The sequence below is a fragment of the Aedes albopictus genome, chromosome 3, assembly GCF_035046485.1.
Source record: "Aedes albopictus strain Foshan chromosome 3, AalbF5, whole genome shotgun sequence".
NCBI classification, from domain to species: domain Eukaryota; kingdom Metazoa; phylum Arthropoda; class Insecta; order Diptera; family Culicidae; genus Aedes; species Aedes albopictus.
In genome coordinates this window covers 85,102,863-85,127,237 of record NC_085138.1, presented here as the reverse complement: position 1 = coordinate 85,127,237, position 24,375 = coordinate 85,102,863, and the positions used below count along the sequence as shown (strand labels likewise).

At 41.9% G+C, this 24,375-nt stretch overlaps 1 protein-coding gene across 3 annotated transcripts in view; it reads right to left on the bottom strand.

Moving 5' to 3' along the window:
- Nucleotides 1-24,375, bottom strand: part of LOC109404827 (relaxin receptor 2) — a 354,324-nt gene that overhangs the window by 81,707 nt on the left and 248,242 nt on the right. For all 3 annotated transcript variants that reach the window (XM_062857075.1, XM_062857076.1, XM_062857074.1), the window contains 2 exons: nucleotides 7,254-7,439; nucleotides 6,580-7,053 (listed from right to left, as the gene is read on the bottom strand). In XM_062857075.1, the coding sequence (XP_062713059.1) occupies nucleotides 6,580-7,053; nucleotides 7,254-7,439 (660 nt within the window). The remainder of the gene's footprint in view (nucleotides 1-6,579; nucleotides 7,054-7,253; nucleotides 7,440-24,375) is intronic.

Below are 24,375 nucleotides of genomic sequence, written 5' to 3'. Positions count from 1 at the left end.
TTGTTTTCTATTGAAAATGGTTCAGATCGGTCCAGCCGTTCCAGAGTTATGGCCATTTAGGTGTTCCGGACCGGTACCCCAGGAAGGGGCCAGATATGAAAATGCAACAAACCCATGCATGCGACCCATCAAACCACTGCATTTTCGATTATCTGATGAACGGGAAGTAGGAAAATGATCTCAAACTACACCTGAACCGGTAGTGTTTCGGAACCGGTTCCGCGTGTACCGCCGGAAGTGGCCAAATATAAAAGTGAACATAACCCATTAGCGTGGTTCAAAACATCGTTTTTGCTCCACACCGCTTATTCGATTCCTAACCAGATTACATGCCTTCTCTCAAAATTTGAGCTCATTTAGTTAAAAATTGAGACTGCACAAACCCGTCAAAGTTTGTATGGGAATTACTATGGGAGAACGATGTTATTTATTCAATCGACCGTAGCATTTTCCCAAGTGCCCTAGTGGGTTAGTCGACCCTTGGTAATCCTAGGCTGGTCTCTCAGCTACAACTTTGCCGAAGACCGCATTCAAATTGGACGCCTCATTAATTAGTTACCAACTAAGGTGTGCGGACTCAACTATTTTGGTCATTCAATTTGAGCACGTACGTTTTCTTCCAGTGCTTCCCTTTGTTGAGTTTCTCATCTCTATGGAGATGTATTTCAAATTGCACGCACAAACTACTCCACACAAAGTTTAAACAGATGAATAACAGCAAAAGTTACACTCAAACGTATATATTGAGCTGATTTGGTCCTTGCAAATATTGGGCAAATTTTACACATAATTTTCAAATAACTAAATGTTAGAAAAACATTTTCGTATCTGATGGCAAAGTTTAAGAGTCATTTAACGTGTTACTATGTTTTACTTGTTTTAGCGTGACTAAGTAAACCGAACTTGTATCCAGGCACACTCTGATCATTTTGGAGGTTTGGCAGCAGCCTGGCTGCTGTCATATTTCAGTCCGCAATCCTCAGGTTACCAATTTTTATCCAGAATCGAAATCTTTACTCATGATTGTTAAACTATTCGGTGGGCATCACTGCATTTTGCAGTGAAACATAGTAGCCATGATTTCAGTGTGCTATCTTTGGCGCCATATGCAGCAATGTTGCCTGCTGGGAAGCTGGAGGATCACTGCTAAAGTTTGCCCAGTTGGATACAAATGGATAACTAATTAATGAGGCGTCTGATTTGAATTCGGTCTTCGGCAAAGTTGTAGCTGATAGAGTAACCTAGCATTACCAAGGGTTGACTAACCCACTAGGGCACTTGGGGAAATGCTACGGTCAATTGAATGAAAAACATCGTTTTCCCATAGTAATCCCCATACAAACTTTGACGGGCTTGTGCAGTCTCAATTTTCAACCAAATGAGCTCAAATTTTGGGAGAAGACATATAATCTGGTTAGGAATCGAATAAGCGGTATGGAGCAAAAACGATTTTTTGAACCACGCTAATAACCCATGCATGCAACACGTCAAATAGCGGCATTTTCGATAACCAATTGAATGGTGAGCAGGAAAGTAGTTTCATACTATATTTGAACCGGTAGTGTTCCAGAACCGGTTCCAGGTGTCCCACCGGAAGTGGACAACTAAAGAAATGAACCAAACCCATGCATGCGAAACATCAAACAACGGCTTTTTCGATAACCTGATGAACGGTAAGCAGGAGAATAGTTTGAGACCATATCTGAACCGGTTGTGTTCCGGAACCGGTTCCAGGTGTCCCGCCGGAAGTGGCGAATTAAAAAAGTGAACCAAACCCATGCATGCGACACATCAAAGCGGCTGTATCGATAACCAGATGAATGGTAAGCAGGAAAATTGTTTCAGCCCATATCTGAACCGGTTGTGTTCCGGAACCGGTTCCAGGTTCCCGCCTCTGTCTACTGCCATTTTTCCATCGTGCTGGAAAACGGCTGAGATGTTTCCTGTATACAAAAAAGGAAGCAAGCGAGATGTTAACAACTATCGCGGAATCACATCACTCAATGCGGTAGCGAAGCTGTTTGAGCTGGTTGTTATGGGTTTCCTTAATGCGCATTGTAAACAATATATAAGTGCGGATCAACACGGGTTTACTACTGGTCGCTCTACAACCACAAATCTGCTGTGTTTCACGTCGTATATCACCGATAGTATGACTATGCGCACTCAGACGGATGCGATATACACTGATCTATCTGCCGCATTCGATAAGCTCAACCACGACATTGCGATTGCTAAGCTTGATAGACTTGGAATTGGTGGTAGCCTCCTGAGATGGTTCCGTTCATATCTCACAGAACGTCAATTGATAGTGGCAATAGGAGACTCTCGCTCGTCGAGTTTTTGCGCTACGTCAGGTATACCACAAGGTAGTCATCTGGGACCGTTGATTTTCCTTATCTACTTCAACGACGTGCATCTGGTTCTCAAAGTTCCTCGGCTGTCCTTTGCGGACGACCTGAAGTCATTCCTGCGTATCCATTCAACTACAGACTGCCGCTTACTTCAGGAGCAGGTCAACTGTTTCGCAGAGTGGTGTAAAGTTAATCGTCTCACCGTTAACCCTGAAAAATGTTCATGCATCTCCTTCTCGCGAAAAAAGCAATCATTGCCTTTCGACTACAAGATATTCGACACGCCTATCGGACGAGTGCAGTGTGTTAAAGATCTGGGCGTGCTGTTGGACTCGCATCTAACATACTCTCACCACATATCCTTTGTCGTAGATAAAGCATCGAGAACCCTGGGTTTTGTGTTCAGAGTTGCGAAAAATTTCACCGACATTTACTGTCTGAAAACGCTCTACTGCTCCCTCGTCAGATCAACGCTGGAATACGGATCAGCAGTCTGGAGTCCTAACTACAATAACGGCTCTGAGCGAATCGAATCAGTTTAACGTCGATTTATCCGATACGCGCTCCGTAGGCTACCATGGAGGGACCCGCTTCGCCTTCCGAGCTACGAAAGGCGGTGTCAGTTGATTGATTTGCAACCTCTGCGTGTACGAAGGGATGTTTGTAGAGCCTTGACCGTGGCCGATACTCTTCAAGGGCGAATAGATTGTGATTCTATATTACGACAAGTGAACATCAATGTTCAACCACGGCTGCTGCGGAACAGCTCGATGCTGAGGCTTCCACTTCGCCGTAACAATTACGGGATAAGAAGTGCTCTACTAGGTTTGCAACGTATTTTCAACCGTGTGGCATCAGTCTTTGACTTCCATCTGACAAGGAACGTAATAAAGCGAAGGTTCACTGACTTTTTCAATAACTTGACATAATTTTAAGTAGGAAATATTGTACACATGTGACTCGTAATGTAATTTCTGTTTGTGATTTGTGACATTTTTAAATAGTTTTAAGTTCTTAATATCATTGGGACTACAGAAAGTCTGTTGATGTAAACACAAATAAATAAGTGGCCAATTAAAAAAGTAAACCAAATCCAGGCATGCGACACATCGAAGAGCGGCTTTTTCGATAACCAGATAAACGGTATGCAGGAAAATAGTTTCAGACCATATCTGAACCGGTTGTGTTCCGGAACCGGTTCCAGGTGTCCCGCTGGAAGTTGCCAATTAAAATAAAACAATCCCCGGCATGCGACACATCGAATTGCGGCTTTTGCGATAACCTGATGAACGGTAAGCAGGAAAGTAGTTTCAGACTATATTTGAACCGGTAGTGTTTCAGAAACGGCTCCAGGTATCCCGCCGGAAGCGGCCAACTAAAAAAGTGAACCAAACCCATGCATGCGACACATCAAAGAGCGGCTTTTTCGATAACCAAATGAACGGTAAGCAGGAAAATAGTTTCAGCCCATACCTGAACCGGTTGTGTTCCGGAACCGGTTCCAGGTCTCCCGCCGGAAGTGGCCCATTAAAAAAGGGAACCAAATCCAGGCATGCGACACATCAAAGAGCGGCTTTTTCGATAACCAGATGAACGGTAAGCAGTTTGATAGTTTCAGTCCATATCTGAAGCGGCTGTGTTCCGGAACTGGTTCCAGGTGTCCCGCCGGAAGTGGTAAACTATAAAAGTGTACCAAACCCATGCATGCGACGCATCAAAGTGCGACTTTTTTGATAACCAGATGAACGGTAAGCAGGAAAAAAGTTTCAGACTACATCTGAACCGGTTGTGTTCCGGAACCGGTTTCAGGTGTCCCGCTGGAAGTGGCCAATTAAAAAAATAAACCGAAAACAGCAGGAAAACAGTCTTTGACCCAAGCTCTGACCACACCTAAGATTACCGGCAGTGTTGTAGAATCAGGATTAGATGCATCGCTGAAATTACAACAAAACAAAATCGATGCAAGCGATACATATGCGTGAAAGAACAAAATCTTGATAAAAATTTAAGCGATCACGTCAAATCCCACCATTTTCCTGAGGCGTATTTATACAGTAGGATGAATCAACGTTGTATGGGAAAATTTTAATTTTATAGCACTTAAATTACTGCGCACAATTTTGATGCAACTGGTTGAGCCATCGCGCTCTGTAACACGGTTGAAATTTGAATGGGTTTTATTATGGGAAATTTTAGTTGCTTGCACTTTTTTCTCAAATTTTAAATCAATCCACGCCCAATTGTCCCATGTTATATGGGAATCCCATATAACATGGGATAATCATGCGTAGAACGGCAGCATAACCAATGATAATAAAATAAAGGCTAAACTGTGCAGAAAAAAATGCTGAAATGTCTTAATGTTCGGCATCCAGTTCCAGTAAAGGTGGTCAAGCAGTCAACTGAGAGGTTTAATATTTTTCAGCTCTGCTTATACGTTTAAAATAATACATAACATAGGAATATGAGCCATCAATAAGTTTCCAAATTCGATTATGGCTTTGATAAGGTTCTTGCTTTTCTGAACAAGGCTGACACAAATTTCGATTTTCTCTTAAGCCAAGTGGGGTCCCCCCTTGGAAATTTTGGATCGGAATTCAACATTTTGAGGAAGGGCACAAATGCATAAACCAATAAACTTTTAAATTTTAAGGAAAATTTCTTACCAAACCCGAAGAGTTAAGCGGTTTTGCGTCATTGTTTGAGTATTTTTTTCATTCAATGCATTTATTATTTATCAACTCCATCCCCTCATTGTCGAACGAGCACTGTGACAAAAGAAGAAAATGATATTTGGTCCGTTCTAGAGTATTTTCAGGATTCAGGTACACTTCGGCTTATGGCGACGGCAATATCTTAGAGTACATATTCGACGAGAAAGGCACTATTACCACTAGGTGGATTAATCTGTTTTTTTTTTTAATTATTGAAAAATTGATGTTTCAGTCACCTTCTAGAAGTCATTGTTTATTTTGTATTCAATCGCTACAATTAACATATTTTAAATTTTTCCCAAATCATTCTATCCTAGTTTTATAGTTTAAGGGAATAGAATACACTCTAAAATTATTTTCCTTTAAATTACACGAGAAATAAAATTTTCTATGGAAAAAAAAATAAAAATATTTCAACAATAATTATAAAATCTCAAAATGTTTTCATCTCAAAAAATCCGTACTCCAAATAGGTTTCTAGGAAAAATATAAAACTTTGGGGATGTTCAAAAATAAAAAATAGAAAAATCAAAAACTGAAATTCACGAAATCGAGAATTAAAAAGAATCATCTTCCAAAACATGTTTAAATCGATTTTAGATGACGAAAAATGATATTTAGATCAAAATCAAAAATTTGGGTATTAGATTCGGGTTAAATTCTCCGAAGGACGACGGAGATCCTGTCATTGTTCAAACTCTCTTGTAAATTCCAACCGGATGTGCTACGGAACAAATATCGCACTGATGGACCCTCTCTGCGAGGCGTTTGGGCATCCCGGGCACAACAACCCGGGCTGTAACTCCCATCATCAGGTCTCTAAAGAAACCACGCTGCTAGATCTACTTGGGCCAACTGCTCGAACACTTCGGAGTAGCTACCGGTGGTATATCAGAACAGAGTAAAACATCTACCACTCGATTGCACTGGGAATAGCCACACTAACCCAGACTAATCCTCGACGACGTTAACAGCCATCATCAAGCATGGGGAAGCAGGACAGCAAATCTACGTGGTTCTATCCTTTTCAACACTGCCAGCAAACATGGGCTTTCTATCTTGAATGATGGTTCTAGTACCTTTTGTCGGGTTAACCGCAGAAGCAAGGACAACAAAATAGAATCGGCAATCCTCTAAGGCATGGTTTCCCAAATTGTGGGCCGCCGGCCTTCATCCAGGGAGTCACGAAGGTTAGTTGAATACTTTACTGTAACAGACAACAAATGAGGGAATTTCTATGGTGGGTCGCCGAAAGCACGTCTACTGGCAAAAGGGGGTCGCCCACCTAAAAAGTTTGGGAACCTATGCTCTAAGGATTCCTCAAAAATGTTTTTTTTCTATTATGTCGGTGGGTCAAAAACTCATTATTAACACAACAACTTTAAAGTTTTTTTTTTACATATGAAGAGTCAATAAAAAAATCCAACGAGTTATTCCCTCCGTGTTATGGAAACACATCGCAAGCAAACCTCGTAAACCAGCCTCTATCACTCCCAAAGTCAAGAACTTACCTTCGCGCCACAATCTTCTCCCGGCAGTTGAGCGTGTTTCGAGTTTCGTTCCTCGAAACCCGGATGGCTTGCAGCATCCGCAGGTAGGACGTCCCGATGAACAGCAACGAGAACGTGTTAACGAGGATGAACAGCCCGGCCGAGTACTCCCAGCCCATGGCGTACGGGTCGTGGATGTGAATCGAAAGGCACACCCCGTTGGTTCCGTAGAACTGCGGTCCGAAGTAGTCGGTGGCCGAGAGGGGGGCCGCCGCCGCCGAAGCTGCCACTCCCCAGAGCAGCGCCAACCGCAGGATGACTCGGGTTTTACTGCCGGACCGCTGGTACAGTGGACGGGTGACCGAAATCAATCGATCCCAAGTGACCAACGTCAGGAGCAGCGTGGACGACTGACAGCTCAGGGTGCTGAGAAAACCGCTGAAGGCACACAACCCACTCGCTCGCCATTCCTCCTCGTACAGCAGGTACTGGCCTCTGTGGGTGACATGGGGGGAAATCGGATTCAATTATTTCCTGTCTGTGTGATTTGATTTCATAGAAAATAGGAGTTTGCTTTAAGAGATGGGATCACTTCATACTGTTCCTCATTCGAGCTATTTTTGGCACTATAAACCTAAAGATCTCACTCAAATCGTTAACCGTTAATTATCGCATCATAAAGAATCATCACCTACCGGAACATAATGTCGGCCGTGGCAATAATGGCCAAATAGATTCCCATCATGAGATCGCTGGCGGCCAGGTGCCTCAGGTACAGCGAGTGCTCGGCGTGCGCTTGGCTACTCCTGGTTCCGACCATATAGCGCCCGAACAGGACCAGCAAATTACCGATGATTCCAACCGCAGCCATAATCCATACGCTGAAATGAGGGAAGAAAAATCTAATTTAAAGCTCGGCTGGTTAGACGCACAAAATGTGGTGTCGAAAAAAAGGGTCTTTAATGAGATAATGTTCACTGCCGGTCGGGACGGGTGATGCACATAAAATAAAAAATGCCAAACGCGGACACGTGCCCTTATTTTTTCGTCTTTCAAACTGTTTTGGCTCGATTTCGGGAAGTAGCAGGTGGTATGTCGTTCCGATAAAATGAAATTTTTAATTAAACTTTTCCGGGTTGTCCTGCTTGGCATGTCTTTCGGTACTTAATGGCGTTTGAGAGGCAAGCTCAAACTAATCAAGTAGAGGACAAGAAAGGAGTATCGTAATTGAGAATACATCAAAATGGCACAATACATAAATTGTTAATAGAATAAAACGATTCACATTGTATCTAGCTATGGTATAACAATATCAGTATGACATTCTAAAAATGCTACGTTGATGAGATTCAAATATATAATTTTAGCAATAATAAACTCTTTGCATGCCATATGCTGGGGGCGTAAAAAAATAGGGCAAAAAAAGGATGGAGTTTTGTATACAAATTAAGTCTGAGCTTTAATGAGGATATGTACTTAGTTTTCGAAAACAGGTACTGCTCATTGGCATTTGAAATTGATCCAAGAAAGTTTTAAGGAAGTTCCCAAAGATTCCAAAAAAGGGCTTCAGGGAGGTTTTTAGGGTTGTTTCAGGGGGTTGCAGGTGCCTTTTGTAGGCGTTCCGACAGGTTTCATTGCCGATTTTATGAAATAACGAGGATTTCAGGGGCTTTTTAAGGAATTAACATACATTTCAGAGAGATTCAGGGGGTTTTAGGAATGTTTAAGGGCGTTCCGAGAGGTTTCAAGAATGTTTCATAACATTTCAGAGGTGTTTCAAGAGGTTTTGGAGCCTGTTATAGGCCTTCCAAGTGGTCTCAGGGGAATTTTAAATTGATTACTGGGTTTTCAAAGGTGTTCAATGGGATAACGGGGTGTTTCAAGAGCTTTCAAGAAGTATAGTGCGTTGGAAGCCATTTCAGAAGTGTTACATGGAGTTTAAGGCTCGGTTAAGACTGGGTATGTTGCGCAATCAGGCTTGATAATCCTCCTCGAAATCAAAAGAGTTTTACAACATGCTCTAGAGCGGTGTTTTGCTTTTGCCTCGTCGCGAGGGAGCGAACGAACTTCAAACAGAGAGGTAATAAAAACTGAGCGAGGAAGAGGGGAACGAAAAAAGAGCCGATGATTATTTCGGGTTTTTGAGTGCGATTTTCGCCTCGAGAGTCTTCCTTTGTATGGGAGTGGAACTCGCGAGAGCTTTTTGAGTGTGAGTGGACGTGAGAAACACAACAAGCAATTATGAGTGTTGGACGAACTCCTCGCTGCGCGGCAAGCTCGCGCTCGGTGCTGTTGAGGATTTGCGTTGTGATATCTGAGTTTTATTTTCACTCCTCAGAAAATCGCTAAAATCGCTTCCTCATTTTCTCGCGAGGTAGTTTCTGTCAAGCCTGTGCGCAATTCAGATCCCATTGTGATCCACTAGCCTCTGCCCAGCAACTCCTATCCCTACCTTCTCGTGGTACCGGCCGGAAACTATGAGCAACCTTAGGTAAGATCGGGTAGCCAACCCCGGTGGAAACATTGGTCGTAGGCTGACAGGGAAGGGGGGTGGGTTTGCTTCGGGAAACCTGAGCGTCTGTTCTCCAGGAGGAGCGGCTCACTACAGCGTCTGATCCCCACGTTGGGGGCGGCTGATCTACGTCTGAGTGCCAAGGAAGGACTGTAAGCTCAACTGTTCACTATGGTCCTCTGGAAAGTAGGGGGTTGGTGTCAGGCCCTACGAGCCAGCCGTAAAAAACCATTGTAGCGGAAAATCAGCAACAGAACAATACGAACCGAGACCAACGGCAACGACCCCAGCGAACAAAAAGGGCTTGCGATTGGAAACTCGGTACGTGGAACTGCCGATCTCTCAATTTCATTGGGAGCACCCGCATACTCGCCGATTTACTGAAGGACCGCGCGTTCGGCATCGTAGCGCTGCAGGAGGTGTGTTGGACAGGATCCATGGTGCGAACGTTTAGAGGTAATCACACCATCTACCAGAGCTGCGGCAACACACGCGAGCTGGGAACAGCTTTCATCGTGATGGGTGATATGCAGAGGCGCGTGATCGGTTGGTGGCCGATCGACGAAAGAATGTGCAGGTTGAGGATCAAGGGCCGATTCTTCAACTTCAGCATAATAAACGTGCACAGCCCACACTCCGGAAGCACTGATGATGACAAAGACGCATTTTACGCGCAGCTCGAACGCGAGTACGATCGCTGCCCAAGCCACGACGTCAAGATCATCATAGGAGATTTAAACGCTCAGGTAGGCCAGGAGGAGGAATTCAGACCGACGATTGGTAAGTTCAGCGCCCTCCAGCAAACGAACAAATACGGCCTACGACTCATTGATTTCGCCGCCTCAAAAAATATGGCCATACATAGCACCTTTTTCCAACACAGCTTGCCTTATCGTTACACCTGGAGATCGCCACAGCAGACGGAATCTCAAATCGACCACGTTCTGATTGACGGACGGCACTTCTCCGACATTATCGACGTCAGGACCTATCGTGGCGCCAACATTGACTCCGACCACTAACTGGTGATGGTCAAACTGCGCCCAAAACTCTCCGTCATCAGCAATGTACGGTACCGGCGACCGCCACAATACAATCTAAAGCGACTGTGAAGAAATGGAACTGCTGTGCCGTTCCCAAGAAACACGGATGTTCTATCAGAAGCTTAACGCATCCCGCAACGGCTTCGTGCCGCGAGCCGAAATTTGCAGGGATATAGACGAAGGCCTCTTGACGGATGGACGTGAGGTGATCGAAAGGTGGGAGCAGCACTTCGATCAGCTCCTGAACGGCGTGGAGAACGTAGGTACGGGAGCCCACGGCGACGGAGGAAACGACGACGCCAGTGCAGCGGAGGACGGAAATGAACCAACTCCCACGCTGAGGGAAGTTAAGGATGCCATTCACCAGCTCAAAACCAACAAAGCAGCTGGTAAGGATGGTATCGCAGCTGAACTCATCAAGATGGGCCCAGAAAAGTTGGTCACCTGCCTGCATCGGCTGATAGTCAGGATCTGGGAAACCGAACAGCTACCGGAGGAGTGGAAGGAAGGGGTAATTTGCCCCATTCACAAGAAAGGCGACCATTTGGAAAGTAGAATAACTAGCCACAGAAGTCCAATGTCGCGACTGTTCTTGTGACTAACATCTAGTTTGCCACGCCCTTACAGCGTCAGCAGCGGTACTAGAAGTGTCAAGTTAATTTTGTTTGCAATAACAAAAGGTCCTCTACCAGATGGACACTTGAAAATAGTAAATTATTGCAATTAAAGTTATTAAAATAATTAAATAAGAAATGTGACTACAGCGCCATTGGAGTTCTAGTGTATTTCTATTATTTGGAATGTGAGAACTTCAGGGTGATCACTATTTTGAATGCTGCCTACAAAGTGCTATCCCAGATCATCTTCTGTCGTCTGTCACCGAAAACGAATGAGTTCGTGGGAAGTTATCAAGCCGGCTTCATCGACGGCCGGTCGACAACGGACCAGATCTTTACCGTACGGCAAATCCTCCAGAAATGCCGTGAATACCAGGTCCCAACGCATCACCTGTTCATGGACTTCAAAGCGGCATACGACAGTATCGACCGCGCAGAGCTATGGAGAATCATGGACATAAACGGCTTTCCTGGGAAGCTTCCTAGACAGATCAAAGCAACGATGGACGGTGTGCAAAACTGCGTAAGGGTTTCAGGTGAACTATCCAGTTCATTCGAATCTCGCCGGGGGCTGCGACAAGGTGACGGACTCTCATGCCTACTCTTCAACATCGCTCTGGAGGGTGTGATGCGATGAGCCGGGGATGGTGTGATCCGATGAGACGGGGATACTTTCGAGGTGGTGGAGGAATTCATCTACCTCGGATCCTTACTGACAGCTGAAAACAACGTGAACCGTAAAATTCGGAGGCGCATCATCAGCGGAAGTCGGGCCTACTACGGGCTCCAGAAGAAACTGCGGTCGAAAATGATTCACCCACGCACCAAATGCACCATGTACAAAACGCTAATAAGACCGGTGGTCCTCTACGAACACGTGACATGGACCATGCTCGAGGAGGACCTGCAAGCACTCGGAGATTTCGAGCGACGCGTGCTAAGGACGATCTTCGACGGCGTGCAGGAGAACGGTGTGTGGCGGAGAAGGATGAACCACGAGCTCGCTGCACTTTACGGCGAACCCAGCATCAAGAAGGTGGCCAAAGTCAGAAGGATACGGTGGACAGGGCATGTTGCAAGAATGCCGGACAACAACCCTGCAAAGCTGGTGTTTGCAACTGATCCGGTTGGCACAAGAAGGCGTGGAGCGCAGAGAGCACGATGGGCGGACCAGGTGGAGCGTGACCTGGCGAGCATTGGGCACGACTGAGGATGGAGAACGGCAGCCACAAACCGAGTATTATGGCGTACTATTGTTGATTATGTCTTGTCTTAAATGTGATGTTGAACAAATAAATGTATGTATGTACAATAAATGTTACACTAAATAACAAAACTTGTGTTAGCGACGCATCTCCACGTTTGGCAACCTTGCCAATTAACGATCGTGGTTCAACGTAGACGACGAAGACGGATGCCAGTATGTGAACTTATTCTATTGTAGTTTATGCGATAGCGCACATGCTTTTAGATGATCGATGATCAGATTGTGAACTAAATACATTTTCTAATATTTCCGATTCAAAAAGTCCATCAGTTTGTTACCAATAGCGAGCGTTTTGGAAATACCGTGGTTGAGTGACTGGCTGTAGTGTGATATGCTGGTTTTGATGAATACATGATGATGATCGTGAGGTTAGCTAAAGTGAATCGTTTATTGAATTGCAATACCCTATAGATTATACCTTGTCTCCATAGCAATTCCAGATGCTAGTATTGGACCACTAGTCAAGCCGTTAATTGTCAATTATAATAATCGGACTAAGTATGACATTTTCCTCTTTAATTATACAATGCCTTATTATAATATCATAATCTTAACTTTAGCGCGAGATCAGAATTACCAATCAATTATTGAGGACTAATTCAGCATTATGGTGAACCAGTTAGTCTAGTGGTTAGGGCTATGGATTAGACGTGTGCGCCGCCGCGCCGCGCCGCCGTCGCCGACGATTTTTTTCACGCCGCCGCCGCCAGCTAAATTGGCCCGGCGCGCCGCTGTTCATATTTTTTCACGCCGCCGAACAAAATTTTCCACGCCGATGAGAAAACGACAAAGGTTTTTTTCTCGCCAACACTTCACCAACCACATATTTAAAACTAATAGCAATTTTTAAACAGTTTCTATTGTTTTTTCTTCTGCATATTAGGTGTATTTTTCTGAAGCTCTTCTTGTTTATTTTTTGTAACATTTTTATGTGATTAACTTTAAAGATTTCTTACAGCTATACTTTGTAGATCCTCACTTACTATATTTCAAGTACTAAGCGAGTCTCTTGTCAAAATTCTTGGCAGTGATCTAATTAGGTTCACAAACACATCCTCCTACATATTCTTTATTTATAAAGGGTGATACGGTCAAAATTTGGTCAAACAATTTGTTTCATAACTTGAAACTGAGTACACCAAAACAGCTGAATTTTGGACCAGTAATGGTACTTTATATGTAGCTTATACCACAAAATTTTCATCAAAATCGGTTTAGTATTTGCGGAGATATTGTGAATCCTGAAAACTGCAATTTCAAAATTTTGTACAAAGAGGATTAAAAAATAAGAACACATTTTTATTCTTTTATTTATAGAGCCAGAAATACTGAACCAATTTCAATGAAAATTTTTCTGTATGTAAAGTATACATATCAAAATATTGTGTAAAAATTTCATTCAATTTGATCCAGCCGTTACAAAGTTATATTTGTTTAGGTGGTCAAATTTTGTCAAATTTTGTCAAGTCAAGTCAAATTTTGGTCACATAATTTTTTTCATAACTTTAGATTGCGTACACCAAAGCATCTGATTTTTGGATCAGTAATGGTACATTATATGTAGCTTGTACCATAAAATTTTCATCAAAATCGGTCTAGTATTTGCGGAGATATTGTTGAACCCTGAGATCTGCAATTTTAAAATTTTGTGCGAAGAGGATTCACACATTTTTACTGTTTTATTTATAGAGCCAGAGATACTTAACCGATTTCAATGAAATTTTTTTTGTATGTGAAGTATGCATATCAAAATGTAATGAAAAAATTTCATTCAATTTGATCCAGCAGTTACAAAGTTATATTTGCTTAAGTGGCAACCGGTCAGTTTTTTTCATATTCAAACTGCTACAACTTTGAAAGTATTCATACAATACTGTAAAATTTTGATAAAAATCGGAGCAGTATTGGTAGTTCTATAATCAAAATTGTGCTTTACTGACCTTAAATTTCCGAAAATTTACTATGGAGCGCCTTTGTACAAAATTTTAAAAAGGTAGGTCGATGTTTTTATCTATATATCAACCATTACTTAATTGATTTTGATGAAAATTGTATGGTATAAGCTACATATAATGTAGCATTACTGGTCCAAAAATTAGCTGTTTTGGTGTACGCAGTCTAAAGTTATGAAAAAAAATGTTTGACCAAATTTTGACCGTATCACTCTTTATCTTGGAAGATTTTCATGGCAATTTACGAATGACATCATCAGAGGCATATATTCCACGCAATATTCAGAAATTTCTATAGAGGACCCTCCAGAAATTTCACCATGAATTCTTCTAAAAACCCAAATTAATCCACCTAGAGGTGATAGTGCCTTTCTCGTCGTATATGTTCTCACGATCTTTCCGTCGACGTAAGTCAAAGTGTTCCTGAATCCTGATATTTTTTTAAGAAAAGCAAGCATTTTATCAAAGCCATCATAGAATTAACTTAAAACTTATTGATGGCACATACTCCGACGTTGTGTTCAGCGTAAAAGCAGAGCTGAATAACATCAGATTTCTCAGTTGACTGCTTGAGTACCTTCACTAACATTGGGAGCTCATCAATATCAAGACGATACTAACAAGCTAAGATATAACTTTTTACACATTCACAGATCACTTTGCGGTCTTCGATAAAGTTTTTTCTGCACATTCTAGGTTATATTTTATTGACCGTTAAAAACAAGAACGTAGTGAGTATCGTGAGACGTCTGTTTGTATGTGGGTTTAATATGTCAAGATTTTGTTCTCTTACACATATTTATCGCTTGCATTGAATTTATTTACTTTCGTAGTTCCGGCGAAGCATCAAACGCTGGTTGTGCAACCCTACCAGTAGTCTCTAATGTGGTATGAGCCTATTTTCTAGTTAACCGTTCCTCAGGTTATTAAAAAAGCCGTGATGTGTCGCATGGTACATTTGGTTACTTTCCGGAACAGGTTCCGGAGCACCACCGGGTCTCCCAAATATAGTCTGAAGCAATATCATTGCTAACGTACATCAGGTTACCTAAAAAAACCACGATTTGATTTATCTTATGCATGGGTACAAATCACTTTTACATTTGACCACTTCCAGTGGGACATCCAGAACTAGTTTCGGAACACTACCGGTTGTCTAAAATATGGTCTGAGGCTATGTTCTTACGAATCGATCATCGTGTTATCAAAAAAGGGTCTCCAGTTGGCCTAGTGGTTAAGGCTATGAATCGCCAATCCGGAAACGGCGGGTTTAATTCCCGTTCCGGTGGGGAACATTTTCTCGACTTCCTGAGCATAGTGTATCATTGAACTTGCATCACATTATACAAATTCATGCAATGGCGGGCAAATAAAACCCTTCAATTATTAACTGTGGAAGTGCTCTAAAGAACACTAAGTAGAAGAAAGGCAGGCCAAGTTCCAATGCGAACGTCGAGCTATAAAAAAGAAGAAGAATTTATCAAAAAAGCTGCTATTTGATGTTCTGTCAAACCCCGCGTATTCATCACTCTTTAACCCTAAAAGGGATACCTCCATGGCCTCAGTTTTGTCACCTCGCTGAGTGTGTTCCATCAAAGCCGAGCTCTGAAAGGAGCCTGGGGTCCAATGGACCCCAGGTAACCTTTTAAGGTTAATAAGACACTTTTTAACTTGTACCCCGCTCACTCGAAATTTATTGCATTAAAAAAATGTCATCAAATGTCATCAAATGTCACAGTGTAATACACTGTAAGTACGAATGATACGATATTGTGATGTTACTTACACCCGCAGCGGCTCCTCGTGCAGCTGCTACTTCCGAAAGTTCTAATTTGGTGCATTCCGACACCTGATCCGTTTGGTGATCAACCGCAGTGAACCTCGGAAGCCAACAATCGTAAAATGTACAAGCTATCAATTCGTACCACCACAATATCTGTAAGATTTGTGTTCAAAAACAAATCATACAATCTAAACAAAACTAAAATAGAGTTAGTTTATCGAATTGAAAGTTGTCACAGGTAATTTGACAGCAATCATTGTCGAATTAGTGTGGTTTTATGGTACGACACGCATGGATTTGATTCAATTTCACATTTACAACTTTCGGTTCACATTTTACCACTTACCGATTGTCCCTGATGTGGTCTTAGACTAGTTTCATGCAAATTATTAATCAGTTCTCCAAAAAATTCGCAAATTGATGTAATGCATGTATGGGTTTGGTTCATTCGTGCATTTCGCCAGTTCCGGCGAGGCACTCGAATCTGGTTCCGGAACACAACTGACCTAAGACTATTTTCTTGCTGACCGTTCTTCGCGTTATCGAAGAAGCCGTTATTTAGTGTGCTGCGTGTATGCGTTTGGTTTTTTTTTCTACATTTGACCACTTCCGTCGAGGCACCTGGAACCAGTTTCGGCACACTATTGGTTTTCCAAAGTATGGTCTATGATTTTTTTTGTTAACCGTTCATCAGCTTACCTAAAAAGTCATTAAATGTGTCGAATTTATGGGTTTGGTTCTCCTTTACATTTGACCACTTCCGATGGGGCAACCGTAATCGGTTGCGGAACAGAACCGGTTGTCCCCAATATGGCCGGAACCTTTTTTTTTGTCAAATCGAGATGCCTTAAAATCCGCGATTTGATGTGTCGCTTGCATGGGTTTGGTTCCCTTTTATATTTGGCCATTTCCGGCGGGACACCCAGAACCAGTTCTGGATCACAACCGATTCAGATATGTTCTGAAAATATTTTCCTGCTTACTGTTCATCAGGATATCAAAAAATCCACGATTTGATATGTCCCTTGCATGGGTTTAATTAACTTTTATACTTTGCCACCTCCGGCGGAACATCTGGAACCGGTTCCGATATGGCCTGAGAATGCTTTCTTGCTTACTGTTCATCAGGTTATCGAAAAAGCTGTGGTATGATATGTCACATGCATGGTTTTATTTCAATTTTATATTTGGCCACTTCCGACGGGACACCCGGAACCGGTTCCAAGACACAACCGGTTCAGATATGGTCTGAGAATATTATCCTGCTTACTGTTCATCAGGATATCAAAAAAACCACTATTTGATATGTCGCATGCATGGGTTTTGTTAACTTTTATACTTGGCCACTTCCGGCGGGACATTTGCAACCGGTTCCGGAACACTACCGGTTCCGATATGGTCTGAGAATGTTTTCTTGCTTACTGTTCACCACGTTATCGAAAAAGCCGCGGTTTGATATGTCGCATGCATGGGTTTAGTTCACTTTTATGTTTGGTCCTAGGTTTGGTCACTTCCGGCGGGACACCCGGAACCGGTTCCGGGACACTACCGGTTCAGATATGGTCTGAGACTATTTTTCTGCTTACCATTCATCAAGCTATCGAAAATGCCGTAGTTTGATGTGCCGCATGGATGGGTTTGTAGCGTTTTCATATCTGGCCCCTTCCTGGGGTACCGGCCCGGAACACCTAAATGGCCATAACTCCGGAACGGCTGGACCGATCTGAACCATTTTCAATAGGAAACAATGGGACCAGATTCCGCGTCGAATGAACCGTCGGTCAATAAAATCGGTTGAGGTTTACTGCCAAAAAGTGATGTGAGTTTTTTTGTACACACACATACACACACACACACACATACACACACACACACACACAGGAGACACCGGAGCACGTAGTGTTCATCTGCCCCAGATTCGAGGAAGTAAGAAGATCGATGCCGGCATTAAGCGTGGACAACGTCGTCGACGAGATGTGCCGCACTGAAGAGACGTGGAATGCGATCAGCAGGGCAGTCACAAAAATGCTGACGGAGTTGCAGAGGAAGTGGAGGAGCGACCAGCAAGCTGGGATCGCTTAAAGAGTAAGTGCATAGACGATGAGCACAGTTTAGAAGCGACAAAAAGTGCATGAGCACTATAACAGAAAAGCGCATGAGCGCATTGCCCCCCCTGAAGCAGTCGCATCAGTGGTACCAGGGGGAATGAGGCATCTAGGTGTAGCAAAGTTTTTCCAATCGGTTTTCTCTGCTGGGGAGGTTGGGAGGAAAAAAAAACACACACACACACACACACACACACACACACACACACACACACACACACACACACACACACACACACACACACACACACACACACACACACACACACACACACACACACACACACACACACACACACACACACACACACACATACACACACACAGACATCACCTCAATTCGTCGAGCTGAGTCGATTGGTATATAAGACTTGACCCCTCCGGAGGCTCTATCAAATTTTCGTTTTTGGAGTGAACAGCCTTTCGGTACACCTTGGTGTACGAGAAAGGCAAAAAACACTCCATGCTTGAGAAACTCCCCCATGGATTATTTCAAAAATTTCCCCGGAGTTTTTTTTTTTCAGAAAACCATACATAGATTCCTGACATTCTAAGGTCGTTCGCAATGCTGTTTTATTTTGTATGGCGAGTTTTAAAAATTTTAAAACTCGCCATACAAAATAAAACAGCATTGCGAACGGTCTAAAGGTCCCATTAGACATGACCTCGGATGAATGTCGGACTACAATGGCAAATATTTGTCATTATGACAAACAGTCTAATGGCCCCTTAACAGTGTTCTATTTTCTTAAAAATAAAAAATCCAGAATTCTATCAGAAATCTATAAAAAAAAATCGAATGTTCCTTCGGAAATATTGTTTAGAGGTGTTTTAAATTCCTCCATAAATTTTCTAAAGAATTTCTATGGAATTCCTGAAATGGCTCCATTGATTTATTAGAAATTCCATAAATAAGGTCACGCAAAAATGCCAATTTTCAAATTCCACACCACCCCCCCCCCCCCTCCCTTCACTTCTATGGCACATTGTTTGTATAGGACTCCTCTGAATCTGAAATTATCACACTCTTCGGAATCCCTGCGCGGCGTAACTTATGGGTGTTCAACCTTCAGAAATAGCTCCAGGAGTTGTCCCAGGGTTCTTTCAGGAATTCCTCTATCGGATACTCCGAAAATTCTTTTAGGGCTTCTTCTATAAATTTCTTCATGGAGTGTCTCCATGACATTCTTCAGAAATTCTTCCATGATTATGTTTTGTAATTAGTAGATATTCTTTCGGTGATTTCTGAAAAAAAAAAATCATACAGTTCATGAATTCCTCCGGGTATTCCTTCACGTATTTCACCAGTAATTCCTCCTGAAATTATTCCAAGAATATCATTAGGAATTTTTCTTCGGATTCTTTGGGAAATTTGGAAGAGTATTACTCCAGACATTCTTTCAGAGATTCTTTTAAAACCATGTTCATAAATTCCTTGGGGAATTCTTTCCGAATATCCACCATGATTTTTTTTTTAAATATTTGTCTTGGATTTTTCTAAATATTTATTAACAAATCCTTGTGGGAATTCCACCAAGGGTTTCTGAGAAAGAGTTTCCAGAAATTTCTTCAACAACTGTTTCTAGAAAAAATTCAGAAAATTCCTTGGGATTCTTTCACAATATTCAGGAATTTAATAAACAATTTATTCAAAAAATCCTCCAAATTTCTCCATGGATTCCATCTAAAGTTTCTGATAAAATTGGTGAATGAATTTTTGAAGAACATCCTTGAGGAGTTTCTAAATTAAATCATGATGAAGTTTATGAAGGAATCCTTGAAAACAATTCATCGGGAATTCGTTCAGAAATTGCAGACAAAGGTACTAAAATAATATGAGCAAATCTCCTAATGAATTGTTAAAGGATGATTTGGAACAAACCCTGGAAAATCTCCTGGACATTCTTCTGGATTCTTAAAAGAATTTCATTCACAATTTCTGCACGGTATTAGTGGATATAACTCACTGATACTCTTTCCCTAGAAGAACTTGTGAAGTATTCATAAAGGAATCGCAATAAGAAATAACCTGGAAAACTGGAGATTGCTGTGCAGTAATTCCAAAAAGAGATATTCTTGAGAAATTTCTGGAGAAACGTCAAGAAATCAATCCTGAAGTGATTTCTAAAGGAGCTCCTGAAAGAATCTTTGGAGGGATTTTTCAAGGGTTGCCGGAAAAAAAATCAATTTGAAAGAATCCATGAAGGAAGGTTTCATAAATCTCTAGAGAAGTTTGCGATCCCACCCGTGGAAGAATATCTTAGGATCTTCCAGGAAGCCCCCTGGTAGAACTTCCAGAAGAATCCATTGAGAGTTTTCTGAAGGAATTCCTGAAGAAACGCATGCAAGAATCCTTTGAGGAATTTCTGAAAAGAACCCTAACAGGAAAAATAAATCCAATTTTACCATGACAGCACTGGTCTAAAATGAGTTTTTTAAAAGAATATCCTAAGAAGAGACGTGAGACGAGAGGAATCCTTTATAAATTTTCTAATTACCGTCCTCAAGAGTTCACTCTTAAATTTATAGCATGCTTGCAAGGATAGTATTTATTGAAATCTCCGATTAACATACGTTTACACCTTTCACACAAAATAGATGAAAATTGTTCTCAAGTACAGAAAACAAATTATTTTGTATTAAAGATTTCTAGCATTTCACAAAAAAAGTAAGGTTGCCCGTGTAGCTGCCGGCTTAGAATAGCACTACGGACCACCTGTTCCGGGGGTAAAAGTCCACCAAACAGGTAACCCCAATCCAAGGTGTCAGGCGACCCGTGCTGAGGGATGAATGATTGAGGGGGGGGGGGGTTTAAAAGATGCTCGATCTTTAACGGAGCCCGCAGCGTGAGTAGATCGCCTTTTTGGGTTGCGTTGCGGCGATAGATCTACCAAACTGAAATCTAGTGTCGTCCTATTTTTCAATTTTGGGAATATGTGTTCTGGTAATTCAAGGATTTATAGTATTTATTCCTTACTACTGGTGTTTTGGTGACTTACAGTTTTTGAATAAAACTGAGTTTACCAACTTGACTTTGCATTAGTTGAAAACCTCACCATCTGAGGCTAAACCTGCTAAAGTGCTAGTACGCAAGGAACATACTAGAATCCTTATTACTGACCGCATGTTCCATTATTGGAATGGTATTGCTGCTAATGTTAAAACCCGGTTCTTTCTACTGGGGAGAATTTAACGGTTAACAAGGGTGATGCTAGGTTTCCGATGCATGGCCAATTATCAGTGCTCTTGTTTCGTTTTCTATAAGAAAGAAATTTCTAAGAAAGCAAAACAAAAACTGTATCAGAATCGATACTTTATTGCCCTTCAATGGCAATTGAGTAATGCGACATGCACTACACTAAGGATACGGGTAATGTCACAATAGATCTAAAAACTGGTCGCAGTGACAAACCCGAACAGGAATAAAAAGGTCACGCCGATTACGCCGCCGCCGCCGAATAGGGCTAACGGCGTGGCGCCATCGTCGCCGCCGCCGCTGCTTCAAATTACTATACACGCCGCCGCCGGTGAAAACTGCTTAGGCGCACACGTCTACTATGGATCGCCAATCCGGAGACGGCGGGTTCGATTCCCGTTCCGGTCGGGAAAATTTTCTCGACTCCCTGGGCATAGTGAATCATTGTCCTTGCCTTACAGTACACAAATTCATGCAATGGCAGGCAAAGAAAGCCCTTCAAGAGCCATAAAGAAGAAGAAGAAGAAGAAGAAGAAGGTGAACCGAATTTTTAAGCTCACTGTCGCCGCAGAAACCGAGAAGCTGGCCACACTGTCATCCAGTAGTCCTGAAGGGAGCGAGAAGCTGTCAAAGTGCCGCTGCAATACGAGTGACAGCTATCATCGTGAAATCAGGCCAAACATATCTAAAAGTCCAATCTGCAGAAGAGAGGCTCTCTTTGGTTTCCCTCTCTTTCGTTAATATCTCAGCTGTTTATTTGAATTATGATTGTCTCCTTGCATAGAACGATTGTCAAAACAATCGTCTTTTGATTTGTACTGCAAAAGTAGTTGAAAAGTGTACCATTACTTTGCAATAATTGAAAGAGAAAGTTAACAAAGAGAGCCTCTCAAATGCAGATAGGACCTATTGAAATGTTTGGCCTGAAATGTCATAAACTGTTTCCGGTTATTCTAACACAATTGTTCTGATTCCATACGAGCAAGACGTGAAAAGTTTAATGATAGAAGTGGTTGAGAAAGTTATCCGATTTGAAGGTCGTGATTTAGTGCGCCGATTGCTGAATTGTGTCACAGTTCGTGTATAGATTCTAAATTAACAGTCCGCAGATCGTTTAAAAGTGAAAAGTAAGATATTAAAGATTTGTTGTATTTCCAAAATTAATAGAATAACTTGCCCAGGTAGCGTCACACAGTCGAGGTTTGGTTTGAATTGTACTGTCACATTGAAGCAGCAAGGCCTACCGAAATGTAAGTGGGAGAATGTTCCCAAAAATTGTATACTAACACTTGAATTCCTAATTACAGTTTGAAGCGTGCATTACGCTGTCGGAATCGGATTTGCCTTTTATTCAACCCTAACCCCCGCAACACTCACTATAATATAAGAAATCTGGACTGCATTGAACGTGTCCGTGTCTTTAAATCGAATTGGAAATTGCAATAACGAAATATACTTTCAGCTTGAAGCATGTTGCTACAAAGCATCGGTCTACTTTTCCTCGAACAACTTGCATTCAAACTTGTGCATCATCCGCATCTTAACATTAAAAAGCCGTGACGTCTGCATTAAACCGTATAGACGTTATGGCGAAAGAATTTAAACTATTGATGACCGATAAAATGTCGCAAATATACACATTCACGACGCACGTGTTATGTAATACGATGGGGACTCCTACCTCGTTCACTCTTTGCAAACCTCAACAGCAGTCCAACGCACATTACCGTCACTCGGACACCGAAATGATGACTCTCAATGACCGACCTCAAGTTTGATTCGAAGCAGAAATATGAATGAAAGACACAAAAAATCATGCAGTCGGAGCTTCGTATTTTTTCGTGTGTTTCGAAAAGAAGAGACGATCGCTGTTGTTGGATGTTGTTGATGCTACCTGGTACGAGGTCACTTCACGTTGGTTTAGATCCAACCAATTCTTCATCCTCCAAAATGTTTCCTTCACGTTCACTGCACATGTGGGTTTTGGCGCAGTCTTGTATAGTGCACCATTTACATTTGTATAAAACTTCCGCATATTGCTTCTATTCATGCTTTCCTGCGCTTTATCAATCACACACTCTACATGTTACCGTTTTTTGATACAGTAAATTAGTTGCTCTTCTGCTGTAACCATCCTGCCACGACTACTGGTGTCATTCTTCCCGTTAGTTACCCGTGGGCACTCCTCGTCGAACCAACTATTGCGTTGACGTCATGGTCGCTGAAGGGTGCCTGTTATCACCGTTATTAAGCCTGTGTTGGGCTGTTGTTGCTGATGTTTCTATTCTATTCTATTCTATTCTAGTGCTTGCACAGCCAGTATTGAAGAGCATCCTGGAAATATCAAAATTTCTTCTGATATTTTCTTGTCAGCATTAATATTTGCAGCATATCATAGATGTGATACAAATATTAAAATGGCCAGGCCCACTGTGCAGACTATTGGATTAAAAGATAATTCAAAAATATAAGGCAATCAGGTTACCCACTTATGAATGACATGATTGACAAACCTTTTTGAATTGATTGAAGGAAGAAACGGGGACAACCGTACCAACCGTTTCGGTTTAGGGGAATGATGTTTGAATATAGAATCGTTGGGAGTGGTGCTGCTAAGAAGGTTAATGCACACTCCGTCATAGTTGGGGTCTCTTCTCCTGGGATGGGGCACAGGCATTTGTCCATGTGTCCTGGCTTTAAAGCCTAGGCTTAAGCGCCATTGCTCGCTCTCTGGAACGAGAAAGAAAGAATAATAGTCCCATCCCCGAATGCAAAAATAAAGTTTTATGTACGTCAGCAAAAATGTTTTATTTTTTATCGCGGAAATAGTAAGTATTAGCAATATAGTTTTTTAAATCAATTGTTTATGCAAATGTGTATTACCCTGGTTTCTTTTTGTGATGTAAATCCCTTATACCGCCAATGGCTCGCAGTTCACAATTTTCGCGAACTTCGAGACAAATTAAATTACAGTGTATTCGCTCGTTGGGGTCTTGAAAAATGGGTTCGTGGGAAGGGTAGGACTGGTGAACCAGTACAATATTTTTGGCTTTTGATACCATGAACTCAATATATTAAGACAAAACTTTGTGCCGACACCAACAGTGACGGACCGCACAAACTAAGGGAATTAATATTGAAACTTCTTGTAAAACAAAATTGTGTAAATGAACGAAAGATGGATGTACGAGGTATATCTAAACAGATACATAATAGATAATACTAAAACAATATATGCCTGTCAGACTGCGCTAACCTAAAGTCTAAGTGTTCGCTTTAATAAAGATAAAGCGAAAGAGAAAATTTGCAAAATTTGATGAAGGAATATTTGAAAGATGTATA